Source organism: Abramis brama (assembly GCF_963993115.1).
Source record: "Abramis brama genome assembly, chromosome: 15".
Lineage (NCBI taxonomy): Eukaryota > Metazoa > Chordata > Actinopteri > Cypriniformes > Leuciscidae > Abramis > Abramis brama.
The window spans coordinates 28,326,565-28,347,388 of NC_139977.1; the positions used below are offsets into that span (position 1 = coordinate 28,326,565).

Consider the following 20,824-nt stretch of genomic DNA (forward strand, 5'->3'; position numbering starts at 1 on the left):
CACAGTCGTTACAACATTTACACACTCAGTTGTTTTTGTGTTTTGATAAGAAAAGTATCGGAAAACCAGCCTCGAAACAGCGTCTATCACATTGGATAGTAGACACTATTGTACACGCATACTCCAGTCAGAGCTTACCAGTCCCAGGGAGCCTGGTAGCTCATTCTACCAGGAGTCTGGCCACATCCTGGGCAGCACTGAAGTGGGTGGCACTAACGGACATATGTGCAGCGGCATCATGGAGCTCACCTTGTACCTTCGCCCGGTATTACAGGGTCAATGTGGTGGACCCAGTTACGCTTGGGTCCACAATTCTGCTCTCGGCCGCTAAGCAGGGATGTGAAGAAGGAGAGGCATACATTCCCTCGTGACCTTGATGGCACTAGTCATCCAAGGTAAGACCGTGGTGACGGTCTGAGTGAGGTCGAAATAGATCGTAAGTTATGACTATAACTATGGATCTATGAGACCGAATGATGACCGTCACCATTTCTTGTCACTCGGGATGAACTGAGGCGTTCCAGGCAAGAGGAAGTGTTCGGTTCATCCGGATGTTTTATAGGGAACCAACCACTAGGGGTCAGTCATCTGACATTGTTTACATTAGGTCTCGAGGAGAGCTAGCAGAATGGCGTCATTCAAGGTAAGACCGTGGTGACGGTCATCATTCGGTCTCATAGATCCATAGTTATAGTCATAACTTACGTTACATATGCCTCATACATAATATCGATCAATCAGTTTTTTTCAACCGTGGAAAGAGGTCAATAAAACAGCTGGAGAACATCTCATTCACATAATGTTATATTTACTATTTAAATAAGTAGTAAATAAGTAAGTATTTTTTATATTTTTACTTATATCATTAAATATTGTAACGTTGTTATTTTAGCCTAGTAAAAAACACATTATATTTAATTTGAGTTGTTATTTTTAACCTTTAATAATAATATCAGCTGATAGGACTCTCTGTATGTTTACAGCATTAGTTGAGATTTTATTTTTTTTTTGCGAAAAATGTACATACTGTACCTAATATCCAAATGAATCGATATTAAATCAAGATCGGAATCAAATTCAAGATTTGAATTGAAATCGTGAAATTTGTTTTAAGCAATAATACAAACAGTAGCCTACCAGTCATTGTACCATGTAAACATTGTGACACGTTATCACTAAACTTAACAAAATTCTGTTTAGTTACCAAATGTTTTGACAATCACAATACACTTACGCCAAAAATGATCCACAGACTGAGTTTATACAAAGCATATGTTACATCCTGCTTAAAGGTCCCTTCTTATCTGGACAGAATATTCAAAATATCTTATTTTCATGAGCATAAATGTGCTTATTTATTGTTCCATTTATTTTATACCATCGTACTATTGAGACAATAACAAGTTTGCAGTAATGCAAATGTAAATTTCAGGTCCATTTTCATTTATTCACTCTCTCTCTGCTCCATAGGTGGGAGATCAGATGAAGTTGCTGCATTGCTGGAGTGATGTCATTATTTAATTTTGTAAAACAAATATTATTTTAATTCGAAAACACTGTGCATTTAGTTGTTGTTGGTAGTTTGAGTTGAGAAACACACATTTCAGCATTATCACTGTGTGCAACTTCCTAGAGAACCAAGCAAGCTGACTCATGAAACCATTTGTTTATTATATCGCAATCGCATTGCTCAATAATCGCAATATGACATTGTCCCCAAATCGTGCAGCCCTAGCCACAACCATAATAAATAGCCTAGTGTCTAAACAAATGTTTGAGCTTAAGAGCAAATGCCCAAATTAACCATCGTGGTCCATCTATTGCTCATTGTGTGCTGCAATGTCTGTGAATTACAGCATGATTTCTCATGCACTCTGTATGTTGTATAATAGCAGCAGAATGGCTCAACTAAGGTTGGTGGGTCCAGTGATGTCACCAAATACAAATCATAGCATCTCCACAGAAGAGATGAGCACTCAGAGAGTGAAGAAGCGCTGTCAATATAGAGATTCCTTGTTTTTCATTTGATTGTTTTTCAAGTGACCCCTAATCGGAAGCTACTCATGGAGGTCAAAACTATCTTGCTTTCATTTACACTTATGCATGCATCCACTGTTACCTTTAACGGTAAGTAGGCTTACATCAGTCCAGTTGTGCAAGAAAGAAGTTTGACTTTTAATTTTAGTATTTTTTTGTTTTAATTATGCAAATAGTTGAGTGAAACCTTGATTGCATCATATTGGAAGCTTTCGGTTTAAATTTAACCAATTAAATGGTAACCATTTAAATTTCAGATTTAAATGGTGTGATGGCTTAAAATTTACACATTTGCTATTTTTCTACATTAATCCAGATTGTGTTATTTCTCTTGTTGCAAAAAAAGTACTGTGGCAGAACCATTTACCATGGGGTTTTAATATATATGCTGCTGAATAATTTGTATTTTCATATACTATGGTATTTTCATGGTACTCCAATTACCATATTAACTTCATATACGATAATAACATGGTACAAAAAATCACAGCAAAACAATTTATATGTTCACAGGTTAATATAGATAGGTTAAACAACACATTTAAGGGAACCCAAAAAGGAAAATTCTGTAATCATTTACTCACCTTCATGTTATTGATAACCTGTATGCCTGTCTTTCATCTTTGCAACAAACACATAAAGAAGATATTTTGAGAAAGGTCCATACAATGAAAGTCAATGGTTACAAAAACTGTTAGTTTACCAACATTCTTAAAAATACAGTAATATCGCATGCTAGTTGCCCTTTTTATGCAAGTTAAGTTGTAATGTGTTTCTGTTATGTCATTAGGTTCTTTCTGACATTATGTTTTGCATAAGTGGGCCTTCATTGCATTTAGGGCCAATTACTGCATCTGTTCCCTCTGCATCATATGGCTGTTTCCTGCGGGCACTGGACTCTTAGCAATGCTTTCTATGTGCATGCATGTCTGAGAGATTTTCTTTTCTGTTTTATCCATGAATCTTAATGGCAATGACAGAGATCAGATTGTTAAGAGATGGGCTGCTAATAGTGCTCGCAGGAAATTAATTAGCTGGACATCTTAATCTAGGCCTTTTGCTTTTAGTAGCTTGCGTGCTATCACTGATAGTGTTTTGTCATGTTTGGTTTCAGAGAGTCATGTAAGCAGCTTTGAAGAGGCTGATGATCCAATAGACTACAACAACCATTCTGATGGACTTTATAATTGGGAAGATCCCGAATCAAGTGAGTATAACGGCACCGATCTGGGTGAAATCAAACCAGACCTGTACTGTACCCTACTGAAATCTATGACTGTTCACCTGAAAATTATCATTCTTTTAGAATTGACTCACCTTCATGCACACCATAAGATTTTCATTCATCTTTAAAACACAAAATAATATATTTGTAATGAAACCTGAGAAGTTTATGTCCCTCCTTTGAAAATCCATGCAACCAAAAAGATGGACGATCCAAAAAGGTCATTAAAGGCATTGTAAAAACAATCCATCCAATCTTGTTTAGAGACACGATCACTTTCCATGATGAACAGAATTTATTTTAAGCTTTTATTCACATATAAACAATGATCAACACACAGTGCATTAATATGGTAAACAAATGTGCATGCATGATGCAAAAGAACCAATGAGTTTTTTTCTATTGCGCTTCGAACACACATTTTAACTTCCGTCTTTATCGTATGTTATGTGCCGGATGTATGCATTAACCATAAAAAATCATCTTGGCATTTCCATCCAGTATTTTTTTTTTTTTTTTGAAAAATTCACATACAAATAGGTGGATGGCAACATATAGGCCTAGTGACTGAACTGTGACATGAATACTGTACAGACACTCAAATGTAGTTGTTTTTGTGCAAAATAATAAAAGTAACAGAATACAATGTTTTTTGTCACTTTAAATTGTTCACTTATTTATTCAAAACTGATTATTCTTTGTTCTTCAGTGATGTCATTGCATACATTTAAATTGTGTGGATCTTGTTTCAGAAAATTAGCTCTAATTGTTACATCTATCCCCAATCTGTGGGTTCACAATTCACCCGAGTAGTGGGGTAGGTTGTAACAATGGAACTATTTATGTTTGAAATGAACTAACATAATCTGTGATTGTGTAGCACATGTCCAAGTAAGTTATATTTGTAGTAAACAAATGTGGCTAACATGTATACATTTTTGAGAGATCTACCACAAACAACCATTGAGTTACCAATGCTCAAACAAAAGGTGTTACTTTCATCCCCGGTCTCACCTATAGCTGAACCATGGTATGGTATCAGATGCATTGTAAAAAATAGCTGTAATCAAAAAAGCTGTTATTCAAGTTCTGTCAGGACCACTACCGTCAAATATGATTGACAATTAGCATACAGTTTGGATTGGCGGTATGGTTCCGTTCTGGGCGAGAACTCCCTGCGCATCCATGCAGCCTAGCATGGATAAGAGCAGGGAGAGCAGCAATAACCCCCCTTGGGGTAAACAGAACAGAACCAACATGAAAATTTGCAAATATATTTAATTCAAGATTTTAAAGTACAACATTATTTGATAATTATTCTGATTCAAGGGGAATCAGAATGTCAAATCCTGACTGGGCGAGAGGAGGAGCTGGGGATGGAGGAGGGTAATTAGCTCCTGAGAAACGCGATAGCTGCTGATAATACTGAAGGAGCTTATATATGTATATGGTGATAGGTGTCGTATTCCTATAGGTAGATGTGGATCAGCTGAGGGTCAGCTGATGCGAGCTTGACTAACGTCACCTGCCAGAACTAACGCTACGCTTGATAATTCAAGAGATGTTGCATGCACCCACATAACAATATTAGGCTACGTTTACACGTGGATGGCTATTTTCATAAACGGACATTTCTCCCCTCTTCGTTTTCAAAAATAACATCGTGCACACAAACCTGTGTATATGCTGTCAAGAGCATGCCAAACCTGTAGGTGGCAGTGTAACGAGAAGCTCAAGCCCACCTTAGCCAATCAGAATCCCGAAAATAGTCACATTCTGTGACGTCGCTGCCTAAAACTCCGTTTTTCTCTGTTTACATGCAAACGTGCAAACGAAGATTTTCAAAATCTCCACTCTGGCCGGAGTTTTTAGAAAGAATCGGTTTCATTGGCGAATCCTCCGTTTGCGTGTAAACGAAGGGTGCAAACGAAGGGAAATGTCTCCGTTTCTCAAAATAACCATGTACGTGTAAACGGGGCCTTAGACAAACCACATAAGGCAATGAGAGAAGGTCCTCAGCGCTCTCTGCTGTACATTTGGCAATGTCTCTGTCTAAACAATGAAATGGTGCAGAGCAATGTTTCCCGGCCATGTCATTATTGTTTGTCAGTGATGAAGGCACTTTATTCCATTCAGATTGTGAATGACTCTACTGCAGGGTAAGATAAATTTATGTCCATATATTCATAATGGTATCAAAATATGAGGACACTTTTTTGATGAGGGGCCTCATGAAAGAAAAGAAACACCCAGGTTGTGTGAACTTTCACTAATGGTGTTGTGTTTTTGTATTTTCATCTACAGATTTCAGCGTTGGCAGTTTTTATGCTAAAGAAGACCCTATTTTTACTCCAGACCAAGCAGAGCTCAACTGTTCCTCAATGTCCATCTCAGAAGAGGCTGCTGTCTTTCTCAAAGGCTTGATGGTCACACGCGTCATGCCCTCGTTCTACATCTTCATCATCCTCATTAGTTTGCCCCTGAACGCTTTGGCCTTGGTGACTTTCACCTGTAGGATTCGAGTGAAGAAACCAGCTGTGATCTACATGTCTAACCTGGCGTGTGTGGACCTGCTCTTCACCCTGCTGCTGCCTCTGAAGATCCACTACCAGCTGAACGCTTCAGATTGGGTGTTCGGTGAGGTGGCGTGTCGTGTGCTCAGTGCTGCTTACTACTGCTACATGTACTGCTCCATACTGCTGATGATGTGCATGAGTGTGGACAGACTGCTGGCTGTGGCGCTTCCCATCGCCTCTCTAACCTGGAGGAGTGCAAGGAAAGCCACGTGTGTATGTGTGCTGGTCTGGCTGCTGGCGCTCGCTGGTACGGTGCCACTTCTCTCAATGACACAAACGGTAGAGATTAGGGATGTGGGTGTCACTTGTCATGATGCGCTGTATCAAACACAGAATTATGTGTACCTGTTCTCCATCCTCTCCTGCCTCTACTTCTTCTTGCCACTGGTTGTCACCTTAGTGAGCTACTTTACCATAATATATGTGCTCAGTGCAAAGTCTGAATCTCTAGCAACATCATCATCTTCAGGCAACCGAAGGAGAGCTGTGATTACGGCTATCACTGTGCTGATGGAGTTTGTGTTGTGTTTCGCTCCAACCAATGGCATCCTGTTGTACCACTGTGTTCGTTTAGCTACTGGAGGAAACAGTGGGGAGGGCGATTCATCATATGCTGTTTACCTGTTAGCTGTGTGTTTTGGGAGTGCAAGTGTTTTCCTGGACCCTCTTCTGTACTACTACGGCTCGTCTCAGTGCAGACAGCAGATCAGATCTGTGTTGAAGAGGGAAAAGGCAAAAAAGCCAAACACACCAAGTAACACGCAGACAAAATACACAGCTTTCAACCAAACCCAGGCTTGCAGTAAAGTGTAACATTAAAAAAAAAAAAAAACAGATCAGGAATGTGGTTTTCCAGTTTCTATATATTATATTATATTATATTATATTATATTATATTATATTATATTATATTATATTATATTATATTATATTATATATCCTGTTTATCTGTGGTGGAAGGTTCATTCTGCTGTAAAGCAGCTTTAAAAGCATTATCCAGCTTAAGCCAGTTCAGTTTTGATTCATTTCAATAAACTGTGTAAAGTCTTGTGTAAAGAAAGATCATGCAAAGCTTGTCTAGTCATAGATATTTAGTACTGCTAAGTTTTACTTCCTGATAATAAAAAATGCCAAATATCTAGTCAATGTTTCTTTCACCAATAACACTCATATGTTGCTGAATTCTGACAAAGCATTTATATAAATGAAGTTCCTAAACGTAAGTTAGGGAGGAGTGAGCCAATCTAATCTTTCAATCAACAGCTTGAGTATAGACCCTTTTACTGTTTGTACACAATGATGACGTATGCGCGCGCATATTGGCAACGGAAGTATGGCGAGAATCAGCAGCATGAGTGTGTGTGTGTGTGTGTGTGTGTGAGTGAATCACACTTAGTTAAAGTTTAGCTACTTCCGCAAACAACAAGTGTTTGCAGATTTGGAATCTATTTACAGATTGTGTTTTACATTTGCAGATTATGAGGAGTTTGTTTGCAGATTTTAAATTTATTTGTAGATCTTGTTTTGTGTTTACAAATTGTAATATGCATTTTTGACTCATAGTCTTCATTTTCAATGATTATGGCATTATTTTGTCACAACAGCGAAACAATAGTGTCAGTGTGGCGAGGGGGGCGTGGTTTTGCGAAGTCTGTAGCGGGAGAGAGAGGAGGGAGCCGAGCGGTGAGTAAGTAGGTCAAGTGCAGATGATGCACACCTGTGTCTGATTGCAGTAATTGGCGTGGAGAGACCGGATATAAAATGGCGGGATTGCGAGAGAGGGAGAGAGAGTTGGACTGGGACCTCGTGCTGCTGCTGCTGCTTTCACGGAGAGACCAACGAAGTATAATCTGGATTGTTGTTTTATTTATGCTGTGCTTGAAGCATGGTGAACGCGCTCCGTGCGCACCCTTTTGTTTTGAGCTTTTTCTATAAATAAAAACGAGTGTCCCAGTCTCGCCGGTCCGTGTAACGCTTCACAATTCAGTTTTCAGACCATACAATGCAAATGCAAAAATGCAAAATTGAAACCAGACATTAATTTTTCTTGTTTTTCCAGTACATTATCAATGGATATTTGCCTTTTTCTCCCCTTTTTCAATTTTACTTTTGCTAAATTGTGACTTCAGAAACAAACATTCGAATAAATTAAATCTAACCGATTTTCTATTTTTCCATTTTTCGTCTTGTAATTTGCGCCGTGGGCGGTACCATTAGTACGGGGGTGTGGCCGTGGACTAACTTTACTATCATTTCATTGATGTAACTGCTTTATTTACACTGCATGCACGTTTGAGGAGAAGTTTAAAAGACGGAACACAGGACGACATTTTTCACCCGAAGTGCCATCATTATTATTATTCTGTGCTAAATTATAAGGCAGTCTCGGACCGACCATCGGGAGCAGCCGGGAAAAGTGAAATCCCGGTGGCCTGGGTATGATTTGGCACATTGCCCTTGTTTGTATTTACCTATTCATTCTTACTTTATTTTATTAATATATAATATAATATAATATAATATAATATAATATAATATAATATAATTAATATAATATAATATATATTTTACATGGTACAGACTGTACCATGTAAAATGTCTATAGTGCTGATTCATTATCGAATGGCGAATTTAATGTGCTCGAATAAATAAATAAAAAACAAGCTGGGCAATGTGCCAAACGTAGCAAGGTATTTCTGTTTATTTATTGAAAATAAATAAATATTATTGCTCTTGATTTGCAGCACCATAGTTAACTATAGCCTAGTATCGCCTCATGCTCATATCCTGGCGAACTGCTTCTATTGTAATGAACAGACTAGAGTTCTACAACTGTGCTAGATTTAATGCCATTTTACGGGAACGAGAAGCGGTGTAGAGCTAAAGCACACAGAAGCTCAAGCGGATGCCGTGGTAACGAACAATGCCCGCTATAGTGAAAACATCTGCATCTTTATTGTATTGTATGCTATTACAAACGAGAGCTAAAAACCTAACAAAAAAAAAAAAGCTTTTTTTCTATATTTTCGCTTGGTAGTATTTTTATTAATAAGGTCAATACAAATAGGGCAATGTGCCAAATCATACCCAGGCCACCGGGATTTCACTTTTCCCGGCTGCTCCCGATGGTCGGTCCGAGACTGCCTTATAATTTAGCACAGAATAATAATAATGATGGCACTTCGGGTGAAAAATGTCGTCCTGTGTTCCGTCTTTTAAACTTCTCCTCAAACGTGCATGCAGTGTAAATAAAGCAGTTACATCAATGAAATGATAGTAAAGTTAGTCCACGGCCACACCCCCATGCTAATGGTACCGCCCACGGCGCAAATTACAAGACGAAAAATGGAAAAATAGAAAATCGGTTAGATTTCATTTATTCGAATGTTTGTTTCTGAAGTCACAATTTAGCAAAAGTAAAATTGAAAAAGGGGAGAAAAAGGCAAATATCCATTGATAATGTACTGGAAAAACAAGAAAAAAAGAATGTCTGGTTTCAATTTTGCATTTTTGCATTTGCATTGTATGGTCTGAAAACTGAATTGTGAAGCGTTACACGGACCCTCGCCGACCCCTGTCTTCTTCCTTCCTTTCTGTAACAACGTTGAACCTTACCACAGTCAGAATTCTGAAAACAAATGTGACACAATCTACACAGGGCCGTCCATAAGGGGGGATAAAGGGGAACGTTTTCTGGGGCTCAGCCGCTAGAGGGGGCCCATGCAGTCCAGCTATAATTATGTTCATCCTAAATATAAGCAAAAGTTACCATATTTTATTTTGAACCAAAATAGCACCATTAATTGTTGAAAGTGAGAAAAAATGCATCCCATCCTTTTTTTTCTTTTTTTGTCTTAACGGCCCATAAAACTGTACATTCGTTTTGTTTTGTTTTGCTTAATCGGCGGCGCTGGGTTAGTGCCGGTGTAATGCATTGGTCAAAAAAAGTCAGCGTTAGTTTTTTTTCTGAAACACCGGCCCATGAAACAAGTAGAAACAGCGGCCCATTGGTTCTTTGGAACTATACGGTTATTCGGACCAGTGACGGGTAGGTTTAGGGGCGGGGTTAGGGGTAGGCCATCGTATGGTCCAGATAACCGTATAGTACCGGTTCTTTTCTTGATGGTCACTGGGCTGGCCCAATCACATCTTTAATGTGAAGTATAGAAATATACTCTTTCAAGTATAGAAAACTAATTATGAAAGTTTCCTTTATTTTTCAGTGCATTTGTTTTACAATATATGGCTATTATATCATAGGATTAATATTATAACTATTATCATAGTGTAATGTAGACAGACACTATAACTAAAAGAGGTTTTAATTTTTAATTTGCACACTGAATATGGGTTGGAGTTTTTAATTTTGAACTCTCAAAGTGCACCAGATTGATGAATTTAACATTAAAAAGCACAAAATTTTCTTACAGGGGGTGCCCCCCAACCCCCCTACCCCCCTAGAGGTACAGAGGTCCACTCACCACAGCTTTACCAAAAATCCTGTAAGAAACACTGGTATTGCTATGGCAATGCAGTTTTTATTTATTTATTTATTTATTTATTTATTTGATTCATCACTGTGGAGTATAGTTCAAATGTATTAGTAAATGACATTTTTTTACTTATTTCATCTATTAAAGGGTTAGTTCACCCAAAAATGAAAATTCTGTCAGTAATTACTCACCCTCATGTTGTTCCAACCGCGTAAGACCTTCGTTCATCTTCGGAACATAAATTAAGATATTTTTGATGAAATCTGAGTGCTGGATCACTTGTCCATAGGCTGCTAGGTGACCGAAACTTGCTGGCCCAGAAAAGTTATTAAAGAGATCGTTAATATAGTCCAAGTGACTACAGTGGCTTAATCTTAAGTATATCAAGCGACGAGAATACTTTTTGTGCGCACAAACAAACAAAAATAACGACTTTATTCCACTATTCATTTCCTTCTCTCTGGGCCTCGTAGTGTTTTTGCGCAGCGCGTCTGTGTTACACGTCATCACGCATCACACACATGACCAGCGTCGGCCAATAGTGAGCCTACGTGGTGACGTGTAACAGACGCGCTGCGCAAAAACACTACGTGAACCAACTAGAGGCCCAGAGAGAAGGAAATGAATAGTGGAATAAAGTCGTTATTTTTGTTTGTTTTTGCGCACAGAAAGTATTCTCGTCGCTTGATATACTTAAGATTGAGCCACTGTAGTCACTTGGACTATATTAACGATCTCTTTAATAAATTTTCTGGGCCAGCAAGTTTCGGTCACCTAGCAGCCTATGGAGAAGTGATCAGCTCTCAGATTTCATCAAAAATATCTTAATTTGTGTTCCGAAGATGAACGAAGGTCTTACGCGGTTGGAACAACATGAGGGTGAGTAATTACTGACAGAATTTTCATTTTTGGGTGAACTAACCCTTTAACTCTCACTCGTTCCTACTCACTCATTACATGGCACACTTATTTATTTGTTGTTTTTTTTGTTTTGTTTTGTTTTGTCACTCAGTGACAGCAAAATTGTTGCTGCATACCCTTTTGACACTGGGTAGTTGCGCCCCTAAGTCTCTCTCAGTTAAATGTATGTGTTAATGTAGGAGAGAGAGAGAGAGAGAGAGAGCACACGCATGATATGAGTAGCCTATAGCAGATTTGGGGAGGGCCCATTCACTGGACCTTTTCAGGGGCCCAGTCATTTCTGTGGGCGGGCCCAAACAGAACATGATCTTCACCTGTAAACAAGTCACTTTACATTCATTCAAATTCTGGTTTTCAAGTACAAGTCACTGATTTATATTTGTGAATCAGGATGTGTTTATTTGTGGATTTTTAATATTTTAGTAGATCATGCTTTATATTTGTGGATCACAAAGAGTTTGTTTGAGGACTTTGTATCTATTTGTAGATCTTGTTTTACATTTGCGGATCACGAGGACTTTGTTTGCGGATTTTTAATCTATTTGTAGATTGTGTTTTGTGTTTACAAGTTGTAATATCTATCTGTGACTTTTAGTCTGTCCATTTTCAATGGTTTTGGCATCGATTTATCCCCATAGAGGTGCTCCAATTTTTTGTATAATTATAAATATGTGTATTTGAGTTACTGGTGTAAGCGTCTGTCTGTCTGTCTGTCTGTCTGTCTATGTTGAACTGTAAAGTGTAAGTGACAGCCTACTTTCCCAGGGGCGCTGTGGGACAGTCAAACACACTGTGTGGATTTTATAAAAACAGCCATATGGGACGTAGGATCCGTGATGTCACCACATTGTAACGCACATCCTCGCTCGAGCCACAGAACTGTTCAGACGGCGGCGACTGAAGACTTCACGCGCGAGTTTGATTCTCAAAGCAACATTTCGTTTCTTCAGTTTGAAGAGCTTGTTTTTTTCGTACTAAAATTCACTTTTTGTTCTAGAAACGGACAATAGTTCACACATCATGGAAATCCAAACTATCTTGTTTTTAATTCTAAATGCGCACACATGCACTGCCATCTTTAACGGTAAGTTCAAGAAAATGAGCTTATGATTTTCAAAAAATGTTGTATATTTTTGCTGTTGTGTATATAGGCTATACTTTATAACTTTTAGGTTAATTAAAAAAGAGTGATACTAAAACAGAGTACTATTTATATCTGAAATAACTGTTTAAAACCCCCGAATTTATGGTCAGTCCATAATGGGGCTATTTTTACATATTAAAATAAATAAATAAATGAATTAATTAAGCTGTGAAAGCAAAGTGCCAGCATTACTCCAGGCTCTTAAGAAAACTTTAAGGGGAAAAAAATAAGAGTAAGTGGTCAAGCTGTATTTTTTTACAAAGACTATCTTAGACCAGCTAAAAGCATCTATAAATGTTCCAAAACACCAGTATCAACCAATAACTTGTCATTTAAATTTATACTCAAACTTAATCCTTCCAGGCGTATCGCCAAATAGAGAGGCTGTTCACAGAATTCCTAGGAAGCGTCCTGTTTGTATTGGCTGGGAGTCATTTCAGCCTTTATCGAGATCACGTGGTCGTTTTTCCTGTATCCTAGTAGTGTTTTTTTGTTTTTTTTTGTATGTTTGATTACAGTCAGTGCTGAATACAGTTTAGCTGATACTGCAGTAACTGTTAATCCAGTTTATCCACCAGATCATGAGAAACCCAGAGGTATAGTATCAAGAGATCCTCTAAATAATGTCTCTACTTTTGACCTAAGAGCAGCCGGACAAGACCAGTCTTAAGAAATAACTGTTTGCCCTTACAACTCTGAATCGGCATAAATAAAGTATTAGTATATTATTATTTCTATACTCACTGCTTTTTACATTGGACAAATATTTTTTTTTTCAACGAAAGTCCATAAGTTTGTATTGAACTTTAATTAATATTTCTACAATAGGCTGAAGAAGGCTGCTCTTAGAGTAGAGAGATCTATAAAGAAAATGGCTGTTTGCATTTAGCTAGGACTAACTTATCAAATTATACAAATGATAATTTATTTGTCTGGCAGCGAGAGCTATCACTGATGGTTCTGTGTTTAGTTACAGCCCCATCTGGACACAGTTTTGCTGTTAATCATGTCTATATAGCCCAAACCGATGAACCGATTGACTTCAATATGGATGAGACATTACCCAACTCTTCCTCGACTTCAAATGAAACCCGTGGAGGTACAAAAGCCAACAACACTTTTACAATGAAGGAAATGGCCTTGTGTACGGTGGCCGAGAGAGCTCAACGCGCTGCAACTGAAGAAAACACATGCAAATAGAAAAAACACCCGCAAATTAAGAAAACATCTTCATCAGTTTCACAACACATGTGTGCTCCAAATACTCACAACACAACCAAATACAGAAACGCGCTGCAAAAGTTTACAACACAACCAAATACAGAAATGCGCTGCAAATAGGACAGAACACAACGGAAATGTTTCCGGGGAACCCAATAAGTGACGGACGGACGGCTGGGACGTGCTTATTGCTCGTGAGCATTACCTATGCCCTACTCTCTTAAAAGGGCAGACTGCAGAGCCCTTGAATTGGGCACTTTGGAGGGAGAGGGGCACTTGTGTGCCATGTTGATGAAGGGAGCAACCAGAGAATGTCTAAGCAACGAAAGACAACGTAATTTCCTCATTATTTTCACCTGGGATGTTCCCATGACAACGCAGCGCGTGTCCATCAGCTGAATAGCTGTTCTTACCAGAAATATAGTATTATTGCTGTTAACATAACTGTTGCAAATAAATATACATTTTATACAACAAAGTTTTTAAAATATGCGTTATATCTGTGTGTGAGTGTCTCAACTTTAAAACTTGCCGTCTCATATTTGGACCTTAGCTGCATTCTAACATTTCTTATGAAACTTATTTTAACATAAAATGACAAAATGTGTACAATGTAACTGATGTATAGATTAATGTCTTTCCCACATGTTCTTTTTCTCTATCTTTATTTATTTATTTATTTTAGTCTTCAGCTCATTGTTCTTTTTAGTATTCTTGTGACATTGAACATATTGTAAATACATTTTGTATATTGTATACAAAGTTGTATGTCATAAACGTGTCATCTCTGTATGTTTTGCAAAAAAAATAATAATAATAAAAGTAGACAGCTGTAAGCGCGTCCCAGCCGGGTCCGTCACTTATTGTGTTCCCCGGAAACATTTCCGTTGTGTTCTGTCCTGTTTGCAGCGCGTTTCTGTATTTGTTTGTGTTGTGAACTTTTGCAGCGCGTTTCTGTATTTGGTTGTGTTGTGAGTATTTGGAGCACACATGTGTTGTGAAACTGATGAAGATGTTTTCTTAATTTGCAGGTGTTTTTCTATTTGCATGTGTTTTCTTCAGTTGCTGCGTGTTGAGCTCTCTCGGCCACTGTACTTGTGTTTGTTTTGACTCTGATTCTTCATTAAAACCTCTTAGTCATGTTCAGTTGTCTACTGATGTTATAAGAGATGTCACTGATGGTGTTGTTTTCGGTTACAGAGAACGTTTTTTTAAGTTTTGCTGGACACGTTGTACATCCATGTAACGACACTGATCTGAATGCAGCAAAATGCAACCGGACCACATTCCTGGAGATATTCGTCGTCTCAGAAGAGACTGTTCTCTTCCTCAAAGGCTTGATGGTCACACGCGTCATGCCCTCGTTCTACATCTTCATCATCCTCATTAGTTTGCCCCTGAACGCTTTGGCCTTGGTGACTTTCACCTGTAGGATTCGAGTGAAGAAACCAGCTGTGATCTACATGTCTAACCTGGCGTGTGTGGACCTGCTCTTCACCCTGCTGCTGCCTCTGAAGATCCACTACCAGCTGAACGCTTCAGATTGGGTGTTCGGTGAGGTGGCGTGTCGTGTGCTCAGTGCTGCTTACTACTGCTACATGTACTGCTCCATACTGCTGATGATGTGCATGAGTGTGGACAGACTTCTGGCTGTGGCGCTTCCCATCGCCTCTCTAACCTGGAGGAGTGCAAGGAAAGCCACGTGTGTATGTGTGCTGGTCTGGCTGCTGGCGCTCGCTGGTACGGTGCCACTTCTCTCAATGACACAAACGGTAGAGATTAGGGGTGTGGGCGTCACTTGCCACGATGTGCTTTTCCATGACGACCCTACAGATCAGCTATACATGTACCTGTTCTCCATCCTCTCCTGCCTCTACTACTTTGTGCCACTCATTGTCACCTTAGTGAGCTACTTTATCATAATATATGTGCTCAGTGGCAAGTCTAATCAATTAGCAAAACCATCATCACTCTCAGAAAAACGAAGGAAAGCTGTGATTATGGCTATTACTGTGCTGATGGAGTTTGTGGTGTGTTTCGCTCCAACCAATGGCATCCTGTTGTACCACTGTGTTCTTTTAGCTACTGGAGGGGAGGGAGATTCATCATATGCTGCTTACCTGTTGGCTGTGTGTTTTGGGAGTGCAAGTGTTTTCCTGGACCCTCTTCTGTTCTACTACGGCTCGTCTCAGTCCAGACAGAAGATCAGATCTGTGTTTTGGTGGAGAAGAGCGAAAACTAAACTATCAAACACAAACACTCAGACAGGATCCTCTTTCGTGAATTATAAGTATAGTCAGGCTAGTGTTAGTGTAAATACTTGAATTATTCAGAAAATTGTTTTAACTTTTTGTTTCAACAACTGTATACTTTGTATACTTTTTTATACTGCTGCTCATTGTGCCACTGACAGAAAATTGAATCTGAAACAGTCTCTTTCTGGCCACAAATCCTGATTCATGATAAAGCAGGATCCATTTTCCTTCCGGTGTTTACTCACCCTCAAGTCGTTCTAAACTTCATTCTAAAATGAATTTCTTTGCTCTGTTGAACACAAAAGAAGATATTTTAAAGAATATCTGAAACCAATTTTTTTTTCCATGGAAGTCAATGAGCACCAGCAACTGTTTGGTTACAGACATTCTTCAAACTATCTCTTTTTTGTGTGTGTGTGTGTGTGTGTTCAACAGAACAAAGAAACTCACAAGTTTAGAACAACTTGAGGGTGCGTAAATGATGATAATCTTCATTTTTGGATGAACTACCCCTATAAGTCTAAAACAGGACAGAACATTGAATAGCAGCACTTTCAACAAATAGGTTATATTTGAAACATTTATTTAATACTTTTACATCTATTTGATTGCAAGAAAATGAATATACTTGTACATTTGAAATTAATATATAATAAAACAGATCATATTTTATGTTCATCTTTTAATATTTTGTCAACATTTTCTGAAAGTTAAGCACCTACTTCATCTAAATCAAAAAAGTTTCACACACACACACACACACACTTACAATATAGGGGCTAGTTGTCAAACAAGCTTATTTAATTTTTTTCGATATTATTTTCTCACATTTTTTATTCTGTTCTCAAAACTGTCAAGTTAATGAACTATTGTGTGAAATATTATTTGGAGTAAAAGGTGTAAAATCTTGCACTATGGTCTCCCCTATGTCATATTGTATTGAAGCACCTATTGTATATAATGTACTTTTCTCAGTTCCTTCATTTTTTCTGTTGCATTTTATTTATCTCTTGTACAGATAAGCATAACTTCCCTATTCCATAGAGATAACTATTCTCAGATCTGAATGTTATTTTACAGTGCTAATAAACGACTGTATTTCAAACATTTTTAAATATGTATATAATTGTGTTGACACTGTCCCTCTGTTTCTTAATGAAACTAATGTCATCCATGAAATCATTCTTTCTTAAATCAAAATATTTGCCTAACGAGTAAAAAAATGGGATTAAAATGGGATTAAAAATGGTAATATTATTATCAGAAACCTGTGAAATGTATGGGTGGAGTGTATTTCTTGTTCTTCACATGGAGGCTCACAGAGGAAGTGAAAAAAAAAATCTATTAGATGGTGATATCCAGACGTTTATCCAGTGTGGCCTGTTGTTAACTCACACAAACAGACATGTGAAAACATAAGGTTTAATATCGACGCTCTCCATAAATAATATTTTTATCGATTACGATATACCCTGCAATTTTCAATAATGTGATTAAAGCTGGTAAGCTTATCATCCAATATTATTATCTGAAGCCAATAATATATTGATGTGATTGCTTTCACAGAAGCTGTGCTTATTCCTCTATGGCGATATTAAAACACATATAGCCTATCCAACAACTTTGTGCTACAATATGATGAGGGTTATCTAACTATAGTAGTCACTGAAACGTCAAGGTATATCGAAAAATAATGACGTTATCATATTTCATATGTTAAAAACAGCCTTCTTCGTTCTTCCACCTCAGAAACATCACTATAAAGCTACAGAACATCCCTGTACGGAACGAACATATATTTCCCATATATGAATGATTAATAAATTAAAAGGTTTTAACAGTAAATTTCAAAATATACAGAATAATATATTGTGCTAATATAGTACATTATATTGAATAACAGTAAGGAATTCCTGCTTTTCATATATTGAAAAATATGTGACAAATATATTTATTAATATATCATAATGAATGTAATTTTATATTCAGTAATAGACTTCATAATGTATAGATGTGATATCAGATATGGTACTGCATGTGTAATTTATAGCAGATATATTTACTCATGCAACATAAACACACTTAAAAATGTAGTGTAATTTATTTCTTCTTTTTTTTATTATTATTTACATCTTAAATGTTTCATTTTTTAAGCCAGTTGACAATAGCACAAGCACATCTGCATATACTAAAGTATTTAACCACGATATTATTGATGAGAAGTGCACAACCATTACTTTTAAAATAAATAAATAAAAATCTGCATGGCAAGCTATTATTCAGCCAATCGTCAAACAAACCACAGTCTCTACTCTTCAGCACAAACCCCCAAAACTCAGGCATACCAGGAAACCTTTTAAATAAAAAAATAATAGAGCATTAAACACTAACAGATCTCCCCCCATATTAATATTGAGCCAAACACATTAAATAATGGTTAATTTTAACATTTGATCTCCTTTAACAGTCAGAAGCAGAGCATGCTGGGAACTAGAAATCTGTTGTAACTCATTCTGTGAATGTGTGTGTGTGTGTATATATATGTGTGTGTGTGTGTGTGTGTGTGTGTGTGTGTGTATTTATATGTGTGTGTGTGTGTGTGTGTGTGTGTGTGTGTGTGTGTGTGTGTGTGTGTGTGTGTGAGAACATACATTCACATTTATATATGTGACGATGTCATAAGTTACCCCTGATTGCTGTATGACCTGTGTTTGTTTGGTTTATATTTTTTGCATGAATGTTTGTTTGTTTCTCATTGTTTGGTTAAATATGAGTTTGGTAACTTTTTCTAAGGTGCACATTAGACAAATGACATAATACTCTTTGTTTTCTTTATTTAGAATTTACATCAACTATATTAGTTTACACCCCCATTTTCAACATCTGGGTTCACGGCTGCAGCATGGTTTCAGTGGGGTTTAAGAGGAAGTGCGGCCTTCCTGTTCCTCATTTTATGTCATCCCAAATAATTCTGGGTAGTTTAGGCATAGTCCATTTCCTAGTGTGAGCAGGGGGGTCATTGTTTCATTGTTTTATTGTGTTTATTTTGATATTATGTAGAAATGTATTGTTTATTTATTTGTATTTCTTTCCTTGTAAAATTTAATGTATTTTGAATGTTATTTTCATTTAAGTTTATGTATGTATGTGTACATGTTATTTCAATTCCCTATTAATATGAAATGGTTGAACCTTTCAGTATAAAATAATTTATTTTGTCTGTTCAGTCAGTTCTGGTGAGGAACCTCCGTGAGGAGGGTCACCTTTGTTTATGTTATTGATTTGTTATTCTTTTTCTGAAGTCAATAACTTTGCTCTGGTCATGTCCCCACAATGTATGTGCAATATATGTCCACAATAAAGGATAAAACTTTGTGAATATTACATGTAATGCTATTTTTGTCTTCATTTATAAATATGTTATATTCATTATTATAGCCATACATGGTCAATGCATATATTGCAGTATTTTGAAAAATATAAGCATTATATTTTGCAGTATATTCCCATATATTTTTGTTCTGTAAGGGATGCTATCTAAACAAAACTGTTTCTGATGCAGAAAAGCTAGTTCATGCATTCATGACCTCTAGACTAGATTACTGTAATGCATTAGTTGATTGTCCTGCATCTTCAATAAACAAGCGACAATTAGTCCAAAATGAAGCTGCTAGAATTCTTATCAGGTCAAGAAAATATGATCATATAACAGCAATTTTATCATCTCTACACTGGTTACCTATTAAGTTCCATATCGATTACAAAGTATTGCTACTGACCTATAAGGCCCGCCCTAAATTCATCATGATCTTTACAAAACTCACAAAACTCTGGACTTTTGGTTGAACCTAGAATATCCAAGTCCACTAAAGGAGGGAGAGCGTTTTCTCATCTAAACTCTGGAGCCTTCCTGAGAATGTTCGTGTCTCAGACTCACTCTCCCAGTTCAAATCTAGATTAAAGACACATCTCTTTAGCCATATATTCATATAATGCATCTCATAACCTTGTACTTTATCAGATCACGTGCCCCGAAATCGCAAGATGTCGAGGAAAACATTCCACTGTAAATTAAATTAATTAGAAATTACATATAATTTGGAAGTAAAACATAATGTGTTTCACCTGATGAGTAGGGTATATGTATTTTGTACAACATTTGGAACTGCTTCTCATCACTTAATTAGAAACGCCACAATTGTACTCTAGTTACATAGGGACAAACGTTTAGAAGTCGGAATACTGAACAGACATTTAGAAGTTTATTTTAAAATGCAAAAATGAAAATAATATAAAACAAGCTCTGTAAACACTTGCATTTTTTTTGCAAGACTAAGTGTGTCCCATCGGGTAATCAAAAGTTCTACACACAATTGCAGTGTTCAGTTCAGTTCAGTTCAGTCTACTTGAACACTTGGGCCAAATACAGGAAATATACGTCATGCAAGTAGACACGTGGTCAAGTGCAAAGACCGCAAGTGTGAGTATTTGGACAGGGTGGAAGTCAGCTCGAGTTTGGATCCAGCTTCTTATGAAGACTTCAGATGCCCAACACCTGTGAAGAGATGATTACAACTCCTGTGAGAACTTCAGATGATACCTATTTTTTTACATCTATGGATGATACAAACGCTGAATCAAAATGCATTAATGTAAATTGTCTATATATTCTAATCAATTGTTATAACAACATGTCTTCACTACGTCAATGAGCTCACTTTTCTGCCTTAAATTAATATATTGTTTAATATAAATTGTTGGCTAACTTCGTGATTTGTATAGCTGTACATTTCTGAAATACATAACTTGGACAAAGTCACCTGACTTATACCTCTGATAACAGATCACTAAATTGTAATGTAGACACATGCATTTTTTTGTGTGTGTGTGTAAATCTGCTTTGACAATATAGGCATATTGTAAAAACCACTATAAATAAATGTGAATTGAAA

General features: G+C 37.2%; 2 protein-coding genes across 6 annotated transcripts; both read left to right on the forward strand.

Moving 5' to 3' along the window:
- Nucleotides 1–1,933: 1,933 nt before the first annotated feature.
- LOC311098093 (proteinase-activated receptor 1-like) lies at nt 1,934–6,759 on the forward strand. 2 transcript variants are annotated; one of them, XM_084138172.1, is made up of 3 exons: nt 1,934–2,127; nt 3,152–3,244; nt 5,567–6,759. In XM_084138172.1, the coding sequence occupies exons 1-3, from the start codon at nt 2,064–2,066 to the stop codon at nt 6,649–6,651; spliced, it is 1,242 nt and encodes a 413-aa protein (XP_083994298.1). In that variant the 5' UTR covers nt 1,934–2,063; the 3' UTR covers nt 6,652–6,759. The 2 variants fall into 2 exon arrangements, with proteins under 2 accessions (XP_083994298.1, XP_083994299.1); XM_084138173.1 differs by having other exon boundaries at nt 1,960–2,127; nt 3,152–4,853; nt 5,247–6,759.
- A 4,469-nt stretch (nt 6,760–11,228) lies between these two features.
- Nucleotides 11,229–16,979, forward strand: LOC311098097 (proteinase-activated receptor 1-like). 4 transcript variants are annotated; one of them, XM_084138178.1, is made up of 4 exons: nt 11,229–12,336; nt 12,915–12,992; nt 13,367–13,495; nt 14,818–16,979. In XM_084138178.1, exons 1-4 carry the CDS (start codon nt 12,273–12,275, stop codon nt 15,939–15,941), a joined length of 1,395 nt encoding a protein of 464 aa, XP_083994304.1. In that variant the 5' UTR covers nt 11,229–12,272; the 3' UTR covers nt 15,942–16,979. The 4 variants fall into 4 exon arrangements, with proteins under 4 accessions (XP_083994304.1, XP_083994305.1, XP_083994307.1 ...); XM_084138179.1 differs by having other exon boundaries at nt 13,373–13,495; XM_084138181.1 differs by lacking the exon at nt 12,915–12,992 and having other exon boundaries at nt 11,230–12,336; nt 13,373–13,495.
- Nucleotides 16,980–20,824: the final 3,845 nt, after the last annotated feature.

Bases quoted from the DNA above. Each gene is read 5' to 3' on its own strand.
- LOC311098097 (XM_084138178.1), top strand. From the start codon at position 12,273: ATGGAAATCCAAACTATCTTGTTTTTAATTCTAAATGCGCACACATGC. The intron at 12,337-12,914 runs GTAAGTTCAAGA...GTTTGATTACAG, and splicing joins ATGCACTGCCATCTTTAACG to TCAGTGCTGAATACAGTTTA. The intron at 13,496-14,817 runs GTACAAAAGCCA...TTTCGGTTACAG, and splicing joins TTCAAATGAAACCCGTGGAG to AGAACGTTTTTTTAAGTTTT.
- LOC311098093 (XM_084138172.1), top strand. From the start codon at position 2,064: ATGGAGGTCAAAACTATCTTGCTTTCATTTACACTTATGCATGCATCC. The intron at 2,128-3,151 runs GTAAGTAGGCTT...GTTTGGTTTCAG, and splicing joins ATCCACTGTTACCTTTAACG to AGAGTCATGTAAGCAGCTTT. The intron at 3,245-5,566 runs GTGAGTATAACG...TTTCATCTACAG, and splicing joins TTGGGAAGATCCCGAATCAA to ATTTCAGCGTTGGCAGTTTT.